The sequence below is a fragment of the Calypte anna genome, chromosome 9 (assembly GCF_003957555.1).
Source record: "Calypte anna isolate BGI_N300 chromosome 9, bCalAnn1_v1.p, whole genome shotgun sequence".
NCBI lineage: Eukaryota > Metazoa > Chordata > Aves > Apodiformes > Trochilidae > Calypte > Calypte anna.
This window is the reverse complement of record NC_044255.1, coordinates 16510710-16522789: the sequence shown is the minus strand read 5'-3', so window position 1 is coordinate 16522789 and position 12080 is coordinate 16510710. Positions and strand designations below refer to the sequence as shown.

The 12080-nt window shown below is 40.2% G+C and overlaps 1 protein-coding gene across 1 annotated transcript in view; it reads left to right on the top strand.

Annotated features, from left to right (window-relative positions):
• Positions 1 to 9301, top strand: part of ABCC5 (ATP binding cassette subfamily C member 5) — a 46036-nt gene extending 36735 nt beyond the window's left edge. Inside the window, 7 exon segments of the mRNA XM_030456375.1 lie at positions 958 to 1047; positions 3345 to 3534; positions 4251 to 4410; positions 4836 to 4914; positions 5772 to 5885; positions 6909 to 7073; positions 7769 to 9301. Of these exon segments, the coding sequence (XP_030312235.1) occupies positions 958 to 1047; positions 3345 to 3534; positions 4251 to 4410; positions 4836 to 4914; positions 5772 to 5885; positions 6909 to 7073; positions 7769 to 7870 (900 nt within the window). The 3' untranslated portion in view covers positions 7871 to 9301.
• Positions 9302 to 12080: the final 2779 nt, after the last annotated feature.

Sequence of the window (12080 nt, the reverse complement as noted above, 5' to 3'; positions counted from 1 at the left end):
GGGGATTAGACAGACTTCGGCACGCAGAATACTTGCTGTCAGAGCTGTCCTTTGGCCTTTTCCGCCTCCTGGTGGTAGTGAGGGGAAATTGCAAAACTTAAACTGCTAAATTTTAAAGTTTTTTCTTGTAGGAAACGTTTCTAAACTGCTGGCTTTACAAGTGATTAATAGATTATGATAATTTTAAAGTATTACCTAAAAATAAATTGCCTTGGGTATCTTGGATATATGGTGCCCAGTGCAAAGTGTACTTGTACCAAACATCATGGAATCATTTGTGTTGGAGAAGACCTTTAAGATCAATTCCAGCTGTAAACCTAACACTGCCAAGTTCACCACTAAACCATGTCCCTTATCACCATGTCTACATGTCTTTTAAATACCTGCAGGAATGGTTACTCAATTACTTCCCTGGGCAGCCTGTTCCAATGCTTGATAAACTCAGTGAAGAAATTATTTCTAATATCTAATCTAAACCTCCCCTGGTGCAACTTGAGCACATTTTCCCTTATCCTATTGCTTATTACTTGAAATAAGATAACACCCACCTCACTTTCAGCCTTGTTTCAAGTGTAGAGAATAATAAGGTCTCCCCCCATCCTTTTTTCCCCAAACTGAACAACCCCAGTTCCTTCATCCAATCCAAGATTTGTTCTCCAGATCCTTCACCAGCTTTGCCCTTTGCTGGACACATGCCAGAACCTCAGTATCCTTCTAAGAAAGCATATCCTTTCTTAGGCCCTGTCCTGGTTTGGAAGAAGGATAAACCGTGACAGACCCCCTTCAGAAAGGGGCCCTAAACTGAATGCACTATTTGAGGTGTAACCTCACCAGTGCTGAATACAGGGGAATGGTCACTTTCCTAGTCCTACCAGCCACACTATTGATGATCATCTCTTAATTCATTAGTGAGCCACAGCTCTCTAAATTTGTTCTTGTTTTCTTCCATCACAACAGTTAACAGGATTGTTCCAGTTTACAGTCAGACTTGCTTCAGAGACAGAAGCTCGCTTCACCTCAGTGGAGAGGATCGATCACTATATCAAGGTAGGATAATAATACATTCAACTGCCTGTTGTAAAATTTGTTGCTGGCTTAAGAAGGGAAAGCCAGCCATAGTTTGCCTTAGTACAGAATGTATTTATGATCTTGTAAACACATAAATGCATGTACTATAACACTGCAGAGTGTTGTTTTTTGGTTTGTTTTTGGTTTTTGTGTTTTTTAATGAAGCATGTCTATAAGCAATGGCAAGATGAATGACACAAGCGTGGATAACTAAGCATACAGGCATCACTTGCCTGGCACCACTGAAGTTAGAAGGATATGGAAAGTTTGCTGACATGCTCTCAGTAGACACTGGTATGTGAGAAAGGGGTAATTGGGAATTCAATGTTTTATAGTAAAAGGATATCCTTCATCCCAAACTTAGTGGAACTTTTTCATTTAAACACTGTTAACTTATCTACATGTAATTCTGCTTCATCCTAGTGTGTCTATTCCTTTTCTCACATCTGTCTTACAAAACATATTTCTATATGCTTAAAAAAATCAAGGACTTGCTGTCATGTAAACATGAGAAATGTACTAGGGTAAATGCTCAGCAGGCTGCTCTGATTGTTTGGATTATTTGTAATCCTTTTTTCATAACTAGGAGTTGTATATGCAGAACTACGTGTAGGTCAATGGGGCAAGTGTAGCCCGGAGTAAGCATTCTTCTAATGGGTCCAGTCTTTGAGGTGAAAGGCTTTTTTACTTAATGCATAATACAGGTTCCCTCTGAATTTCAGAGGGAGATAGGTATCCATTTGGTGTACCTGGGGCTATGTAGTAATTGATATTTTTGTATTATTTTTCAGCCTGTGGATTTAATACTGAAGAGAAAAAAAATTAAAGTTGTTCACTCCCCAGTTCTCTTGTGGGAAGTAGAAAACTTCTGTGCATGGAATACTTTGCCGCATGAGCTGTGTGAGAGCTGTGTGCCAGATTCTGCCTGTTATCTCTGACTGAACTGAGATGGGTTTATTGCTGTCAAGCTTTCAGTGGCAAAAACGAGGGTTTTTTCTTTTCTTTTTTAATTAAATTTTTTTTAAAGTAACTGTTTATCATTTTATATCACTATTAAGCAACATCTTATGTGATTCTTCTTCTCTGATTCTCCAGACAGCCTTTTTGTTATGAAACTGTAAAACTAGGTTGAATATAGAGTGAAGGGGCTGGGAGGGAGCAGTGAAACACCAGGCAGGTTCTGCCTTACCGCATCCCAGACTTGGCCGCTTCTACTGCATCCCAATGCAGGCACTGAGGTTGCTGTTCTGAGCAACAAGCTCAAAGAACTGGAGTACTGTTGTAGAAGATTGCTGTTTTTCTCAAATCCTTGGGGTACAATTAGTCTTCCTCTAACTAGATGTTGCAAATATCCACAACTGATGTAGTTCCAATGGGATCTCTCTCTAATCAATCTAGGAAATGGCTGTCTCCAGAGGGCAATTTATTACCCACTCTTAAGTGTTTTTATTAAGATGAGAAAAATCCCACTCCAGAAATGCTAGCTGCTTTGTAGTGACTATAAAGGAGTTGATGGGGTCTGGTTCAGTAGGAGATTGTTTGTACATGTTTAAAGTTACATGAGATGAATCCCATGACAGGATTTCTGCCATTATCTGAGGTTGTTTGTGTCAATACAGGGAAGTAACCTTGGCTTTGTTTTAAATATGCTATGAAGGCACAAGTTTGGTTTTCAGAGGTTCTCTTTTTCTGTTTAATCTGTGAGCAGCTTAATGAGGGACGTATAAAGGGGCAGAGTATAATTGTGAAAGTGAGCAGGCTGGCAGGAAAGGGACCTGACTGACTCAGTGGTTTAACAGAACAGGAGAATGAGGGAGAGGAGGAGGAGGGGTAGCATTTGTTTAATGTGTCACTTGGGTATTCTGTGTCAGAATCAACGGAGGTGACCTTGGCATAGCATAGCAAATGAGATAGAAATACAGCAGATTCTGCATTCAAAAGCACAGTCTTTGGAGTGCCACAAAACACAATAGGATTGTACTCAAATACAAGCCTAAATTACATTTTGAAGCCCACTGATAAAAAACATTGTGTAGAAGGACCAGTGCCATTACTGAGGCAACAGAAATGGAAACAGCAGTGTGGTCAGTGTAACACAGCAAACTTATCAACTACTGGGTCTGCATCCAGCCACACAGCTCATCATAAAACTGCCATAAACTGATATGGGCTGGTTCTGCAGGGAAGTGCTCCTGCTGAACACTGCAACTGATAATTTTACTTTCTGGTGTTTTGTTTACTAGAAACTGACGTTGTTTTTGTTTTATTTTTTACAGACACTTTCCTTGGAAGCTCCTGCTCGAATTAAGAATAAAACTCCTCCTCTGGACTGGCCACAAGAAGGTGAAGTTGTTTTTGAAAATGCAGAGATGCGGTACCGAGAGAATCTCCCTCTAGTACTTAAAAAAGTGTCCTTTACCATCAAACCAAAGGAAAAGATTGGCATTGTGGGAAGGACTGGCTCAGGTAAGGAAAAACACTAAGCTAGAGTTAAATTACTACTTCTGCAGAATGGGAATGGAATTGAGTGGAGCAGTCGTATTGCTTCTCCTTTGTCTTTCTCTGAATAAATTGTTAATTGCAAAGGAGTCGTCCAGCAAGTCTGACAGTGGTGGATTTTGTTCATGTGTATCCATAAGCAGGATCCCTGTAAATAATAATGGAAACAATTTTCCATTTAAAGTAGAATGCTATGTCTGAGCCAGTATGCTCATAATGTTTAGCACCCCAAGGCACTTATCTGCACAGAACGCTGCCTACAACATGTTCATTTCACTTTATTGTGCCCTTTTGGAAATTTTTTTAAACTGATGCTGCAGGCAGGTTTGGCTCTAAGCTATCTCAGAAGTCTTTCAGTTCATGAGATGACTTAAAGCAGCTCCAAAACATGCTTTCTAAATAAGCAATTAATATTGCTGTATTGGGTTTACATGGTAAGGTTTTGGTAGTGGAGATGGAGCAGTAGCACAGGGATGAAGTCTGTGAGAAGAGTTTAGGAGCTGCCCCTACAATTGCTTATAAATTTAAATTCTGAATCTCAACAATTTAACAGGATTGTTTGCCAGGACTTTGTTATATAAAAACCTTCCCTTACACATGGACAGCTTTTAAAATGCTTTCTTATATCAACATTGCTATGACTGTAGAAACACCAGTACTGTTTTTTCCTGTCTCGTTTTTAGGGAAATCTTCCCTTGGAATGGCGCTCTTTCGTCTGGTTGAATTGTCTGGAGGCTGCATTAAAATTGATGGTGTGAAAATAAATGATATTGGTTTGGCAGATCTTCGCAGCAAGCTCTCAATAATTCCTCAGGAACCTGTGTTGTTTAGTGGCACTGTAAGGTTAGTGAGACCATAAGAAGCCAAAAAGGAAAAAGAGACCTATCCCCTTAGTCTTGAACTCAGGTGTCTGGTGAGATTTTGGTTCTCACACATTTGAGCTTCTGTTCCGGTTTTGGAACAAAAAAAAAACCCCACAGCTAAGTATTTTTAGCTGGCCTAGTGGAGAACTGGATGTGACAATTCTCTAAGAAAGTCTTGCATTCTGCTTAGATTTGCTTGAAGCTTTTTTGTCTTTCATCTCTGCACTTATGTTCTTCAGCTACCCTGACTCTAATGTGCTGGGAGCATCTAAGTTCCTTGGAAAGGAAATTCTGCCAGTGCAAATCTAGATGAGAATCATCTATCTGGATGAATTAGTACACTGACTGTTGTTTTTGATATTCATTGCTGAATAAAAATTTTGGTTGTTTTCTACTTCTCTCCAGATCAAACTTGGATCCTTTCAATCAGTACAGTGAGGAACAGATCTGGGTTGCTTTGGAAAGGACTCATATGAAGGAGTGTGTAAGTATTTTATGCCCTGTGAGACAACATGTTTGTGTTTTGTCTTATGAACCTACCTATTCTGTTAATAGTTCCTTCAGAGACCTTCATCTAAAGCTTTTTCTTTGTAATTTTTTTCCTTATTGGCTATGCAGTAATGAAACGGCATTTTTGTAGAACATAAAAAATGTTCAGGTGTTTACATTTTAGTATATAATGTAGAGTGTGTTGCTTCATCACAGTGACTCCTACAGTGTTTCTCATGATATTTTTCTGTATGTACCTTAGATGTGCATTCTACATTTATGAGTGTAAATGTCATGCATGCACATTGATACTGAACTTAAAATCTGCCCTTTGCAAGGCTCTCTGCAGCAAGTCTCACTGCCATGACATTTCCATTTCTTTCAAGTCAGACGGCACAGAACTGCATGTGTGGCTATAGTATGTAGTAATCCTGCAGGGACTTGGTGAGAAAGGCCATTAGGAGACCTGTATTCATGGTGATATGATTTTGTACATGGCATGTGTTTTTCTAGAAGTCATATTTTATGCTTAACTCACACTGAAGTTGCCCACTGAGATGATACAGTTCTTGTAGCTTAACAGCTAGTAGTGTTCTCTGGAGCTATCCGAGTCATGGGCATTTCAACCAGCTTGAGCAGGTCTGATGTCATACTGTTGTTTTAGCATTAGCTGCTTGTTACTAATTTCTTCAACAGAGTGAGGGAGAAAAGGTCAGCAAAGTGTGATGGATATTTTGGAACGTGGGCAAAATCAGATTTGCTATAGGAACAATGATTTGTCTTATGCCATGGAGATTCAAAAAGTCTGTGCAATGCTTGCTCTAAGATTTTTGTCTCTTCTTTCCTACACAGGTTGCCCAGATGCCTATGAAACTTGACTCAGAAGTGATGGAAAATGGGGAAAACTTTTCGGTTGGAGAGAGGCAGTTACTGTGCATAGCTAGAGCTCTACTGCGTCGTTGCAAGGTGACCATAGTGATGAGAGAAATAACTGGAGATAGCGAACTGATAGCATTGAGCAAGCCTTCTGTGTGCCAGGTTCATTCTATCTGATAGAGGAATCACAGCAACAATTATTGCAACCCACAAATGGTGTAGGGTTGGAACAACTAGAAAGGCATCTGTAGCCAGTTGCAGAAAGGTATCACTTCTTAGTATTTATAACAGTGTGTCAGACTGGCCTAATAATTTATTCAGTGTCCTGTTAGTGGTGAGCATCAGATTCATTTTTTCTTCCACCTCTTTGCAATTGTCAGCTAACTACTTTCCTTCTACGTGGTGTTCCACTAAAATGTAGTCTCCAAGTGGAATTTGGTACCGTGCTGTGCCAGTGAAGTTCAGGGTTTTCAGGAATGAAAGACAACTAATAATTGCAGTGAAAAAGAATATTTGGATGGAGATTGACCAGGATTCTGATTTAATATCCTTTTTTTCTTAAACATTGCACACCATATTTTAAGGTTCCCTCTTCATCTGTTTTAAAGCCAAGGCTGCTCAGCTGAAGTTACTGTTCTTTCTGCAGTACCTGCACAAAACAAGTCTAGTTTATCTTTGAGACACCAGTCCAAACCAGTATGAGTCTGAGAGGAAAGGTAATTATTTCCAGCATAAGACAGCTAGTAAATCTAGTCAGTATTGGCTCATTCCAGAAGGAATTGTTGCCATTAAGGATGTCAGTCCACCAGTAAAAAATTTATTTAAGATTAGCTGCTGAATGTAAAACTGAAAGTAGTGGGAACTTGAGGCCCTTATTAATGGCTCTAGGATGTGATCATAAAATGCAGGGGTGGTCCATAGTGTAACTCTGAAGGCAGCAACATAAAGAGAACCGAAAGGGTGCTTGTAAAAACTACCTCTGTGACCACAGCTCCATAAGGATTGCTAGTTTTGACAACTATTTGTCATGGTAATTCTGTCCATGCTGCATATTATGTTTAGGGAGGGAAAACATTACTGTAGGTAACAACTGGGATTGTATGTTACTTTCAGATTTTGATACTGGATGAAGCAACAGCTGCTATGGACACTGAGACAGATTTACTGATTCAGGAGACTATCAGAGAGGCATTTGCAGACTGCACTATGTTAACAATTGCTCATCGCCTGCATACAGTGCTGGGCTCTGATCGGATCATGGTGCTAACACAAGGACAGGTGAGCAGAAAGACTTTTGTCTGCAGTTCCTGTTAGAGTCTGGTGGTGCCATATATGCAGGGTGAACTGAAGAAAACAGATAATATTGCAGGGTAGAAAATACTCAGTGTTTATTCACATCCTTGGTAATAATTCTCCAAAAGAATCAGTTATTGCCTGACTGTGACAATATCAAAGAAGACAAAATTTCTTTTACACTCCAGGAAAGTACTGCAGAGTAACAGTCTCTCTTCCAAAAGAAAAAATTCCCTTTGGGGCTTAATTCTGGGTAATAATGTTAATAATGTTAAGCTCAGTGGCATTTCCCATTACTTTCATGAAGTCCCATGCTAACAAAAAGGGACATATGAGAGATACTTCACCCACTTTTCAGGCTTCCATGTGGGAGCCGTAAGCAGTTAAATGTTAGAATATTTGGCAATGCTCTTAAAGGTAGAGAAAGCAAAAACCCATAGCATCTGCCTCTCTTTGCAAGAGCCACCAGAGTTTGCTTCCTGCTGGGTAATTCGTGTCTGAGCTAGACTGAAGCACCCAGGATACAGTATTTGTGCATAAATACACATACTTTCACTGCCTGTTGTCTCATCTAATGCCATGTTTTGGCTTCTTCACTACTGTGTTACAAGTCTAAGGGGTGGGAATCCATTTTCTTCTGTATTTTACTGACATACTTTACCTGCCTTGTTTGATTTTAGGTAGCAGAATTCGACACGCCGACTGCCCTTCTGGCCAACGAGAACTCACGCTTCTATGCTATGTTTGCTGCTGCAGAGAACAAGGTTGCTGTTAAGGGCTAAAATTCAGGGCAAAGTCACTTTAATTTTGGAGAGCTACATTCCCTGCCTGTGGCAGGCCAGCTCTTCTTCCTTCTCCTCCTTCAAGCAGATTATTGCCTTTTCATATTTTAATTTTTAGCACAATGTGTAAAGCCAGAGAGATTTTTAAAGCAGTGTCAAGAATTCTTCATGTTTTTATTATTGTATTTATTCCATAATCATATTACTAATTTTTTGTTATTAAATGCACTCTACAAATGGCTCAGGGAGCCATAGTTATGTATCAGAGGCCTATAATGAAGCTTTATACATGTAGCTATATCTATACATAATTCTGTATATAGCCTATATTTACAGTGGAAATGTAAGCTGTTTATTTTATATTAAAATGAGCACTGTATTAATAACAGTGCATATTCTTTTCTATAATTTTTGTACAGTTTATGGTACCAGAGATCTGGCTTTATCAGACTGTATCAGACACCATTTTGTCTTTTACAGTTGGTTTTTCCCTAGTGCCAGATTTTCTGCGTGTCTGAGTGGAAGTGAAGCTTTGCAATAGTGTCCTTTATTGTCACATCTTTGTCTAGCGCAGGGAAGAAGAGCTCTGTGGTGTAATTCTATTGCATTGTAATTTATCAAAGCTATTTGGAGCATCTCTAATGTTCACCATGGCAGCAGCTGCTGCTTCCTGTGATGCTTTCCCAAAGCAGGTTAAGTGATCTCTTGAGTGGAGAGCCACTTTTGGGTCACAATAAGGCCTCATATTTTCTCAGTGTCCTGATACAGTATTTCTTACTGTATTGGCAGGGTTTATTTTAACAAAAGCAAGCCCAAGCTCTTCCTGCTTCGCTGATCTAACACAACCAAAATATAACTGTTCATGGAATGATCTGTAAAAAATTAATCATAAGGTTCAACTCATACCCTGTATGCTGGCAGGAAAGCCTTTTCAGAGCTGCTTCAGCTGACTGACTCCTTTATCTTGAAGCTGCTAACACTGCTCAGAGGTCTAGGTTGGCTTTCACTGGCATGGGTAACACTAAATCTTTTCTGCTCACTTACAATAAGGTTAAACAATATCACTATTTCCTCTTTCTTTATTGCACACTTGTTAAGGAAACAGTCCCCCACCCATGTCTTCTGGAACTTTGCACAGGTTCCTGTTGATCAGGATGTAACACTGGTGTAGGGCATCATTTTCTTACTGTAAAGAGACCTACCTCAGGTTACTAGGTCCTGTGTAATACATTGCCATGACCACTGTACACCATCCCTGTTTTATGGGACCTGTGGCCCGGGTGGGCACGGTCGCTCCTATAATAGCCGTGACTTATTGACTGGTCAGCGTTGCATGTTGTTGTCAACTTGGACATTTTGTAGCCTTAGCATGTTTGCAAAATGTCTCATGGAGGCAGAAATATGAAAAGTAAATAAAACTATTTTGGGTTTGTAAATTTTATTGGCTTAAGTGGTTTGTTTTGGGCATGTAAATCACATCTCACCTTTTTGAGCCCTGGGGGACAGGTTTTTCTGTAGGCAGTGTTTTTTGTTTTGTTTTGTTTTCTTGTCTATGCACTACAGCCTGATCTTCTTCCCTTCAGAGTGGAAGTGCTTCTTTAAAAGTGTAGGGGATAATTTTTGTTCCCTCCAGCATGGGGGTGGCTTGCAATTCATGTTTTTGTTGAGTAGTAAAGGGAATAATAATTTATAGTGCAAATATTCAAGCCTGTAGCATGGGAAAAGGTTGGATGGAATACAGATCCTTCATAGGCTAAATTTTTTCCACTTTCTTTACCTGTATTTGCTTTATACAGTTCATAATGTGACATGACTGCAAAGTCACAGTAACAAGCATTTCTACCAATACCTCAGACAAATCGTGGCATTGATGGAGTTTAGACTGTAGCTTGAAGATAGCAAATACAGCATCAGTTGTTTTAGTTGTTCTTTGTCTTTTCTTAAGCAAGAATTAAGTAGCACAGATCTTACCCTGGGCTTAAACTTATGCTATGTCATAGACTGGCCAACATTTTGCTCAGTGTTGTTCAATTCAAGGAGCAGTGACTCTATGTTGTGGTTAGGAAAGGGAGAAATAATAAACCTCTTCAAAGAACACCCAGATAAGTTGTGATGGCAGTTTTGATTAAAAGTTGAGGACAAAAACTGGGGACAAAGGTGGGAGAGGAGAGCAGTGGTGATAGACTGAAGAGATAATGGCCCGGTTCTTGCTTAAAAGCAGAGCTGGGTAGAATGTGAAGATGAAGGCTGAATACACTAATGGGAGAGGCTGAACTTGCATCTGCCTAAGACTGACTAAAATAGTTCAGCCAGTTGTCATGTGCAACTCTGTCAAGGACAGGATTGTCTTGGGCCCTGCAGGACTGAGTTTACCCCATGAATTTCAGTATTTCCCTTGAAGAAAAAGGGGTAATGCACCTAGTTCTCAAGTTCCAGTGGGGTCAGAGCATGGCTTCATTTTGCAGCTAAGGCTGAGCTTATGGCAGTCTGGGCAAAATGGGAGCCATCCTGACCTTGTCCTCCTTCTTCTTCCAGGCTCGGAGTTCCCTCTGATTCCTGATGGCAGCACTGGCTCTTGCCTGGTCCAGCAGTGACCCAGTTCAGAAAGCTAACTTGCAGAAAGTTCACCCTCCAAAAGCAGGAATGCCGTACAAAGGAGACAGGAAGGCACACCTGGAAGGGAGGTGAAGTGGGGCTGCTCTTTTCAGTAGGTGATAACTGTAACACTAGCACAGGCATGAGAGGAAGCTGCTCAGGATTCATTGCATCACACTGCTGTTTCCCAGTTACTCTCTCCTAAAAAGGTGAATACTTTCCTGCTGCTTCATCAAGCTGAAAGAGCTCAAGGGCTTGCAATGAAGCAAGCAGTTACCTGTTTATGGCAGAGATTAGCTCAACCATTTTGTTAAACCTTAGCTCCAGCATCATTACTTTGGAATGAAGGAGACAGCCTGCCAGAGGAAAATGTTCTTGCTGCTGCAATCACTTACCTGCTTCATTTGGCACTTTTTTCACACAGTACAGAAGTACTGCTTCTCACATGGGTAGCAGTATGGTTTTTTATTGGCTTTTGTCCTGAACCATGGGGGCAAGCTACAGCCTGGCTCAAGACCCTGTCACTGGAGTAGAAGGAAGAAACATAAATATTTTCAAATGAGACAAATATTTCTATTTGAAGCATTCTACAAGAGGTTGATGGTGGAATTTTCAGAAATTGGGTCCTGATATAGAATTCATAGTGTGATATCTCGGAAAACTTCAAACTACAAGGGATAGAGTAAGACTGTGGGATTGGGACAGAGGCTTTCCCTATGGAGATCCTTCCCAAAGTAGCACAGAAGTAACACATCCTTTTTAGTATATAGCAAAGCCTGTGGCCCAATACTTGAGAGAGATTTGCCTGGGACAGTGGGTGTGCTGTAGTATACTCCAGCATTTCAGTTGCATCAGTTTTCCTTATTGTGTCCAAATACAGTGAGTGCAGCAAATCCCAAGTCATTATCATAACCTTAAAGAGTTTTAGGAATGTGTTCCACTCACAATGAGATGAGCAGAAATCTTTGTTGCACTTGCTTTGGAATTCAGTCAAAACACAGGTGGGATTCTTCTGAAATTACCCAATGCAGTAACTGTGCAGTTAACTGGGTGTAATTAAGTCCAAAGCAAGGCCCTGAAGCTGTGCTAGTTCAAACACCCAAGGACACTTTACCATTACCTGAGGTGTGAAGATCAGAGTCAGATCCTGAGGGGATGAAGCTGTGATCTTCATATTGCCTCTCAGTGAAATCCTGAGGGGGATCAAGCAGTCTTAGGAAATGGCTGGGAACAAAATGTGAGAAAGCACAGTTATTTCAAAAGGCAGATGATATGAGTGAGAGAAGGAAAGGGTAAGTACAGAAAAACGTATTTATAAAGGGAGATTGTAGGGATGTAGGTGACAGGAAAAGAACTTCCACTTAGTTAAGGGATTAGGCAAAGACATAATTGCTTCTTGAGGGTGCTTCAAAAGAGCATATTGAAAAGATGCAGAGAGGCTGTGATGCCCTCATAAACCTAAGAGCTTTCCTCAATGTTGCTTTGTTATTTTTTTTACTTCAACTGTAGCGTGTGTTTTACTATATACATATGCCATCACACAAAAGTTTTCTTTATAGTCCCAGCTTGAGGAGTTGGTCTAGGATAAAAATGATTTTACTTTTTTTTTTTTAAA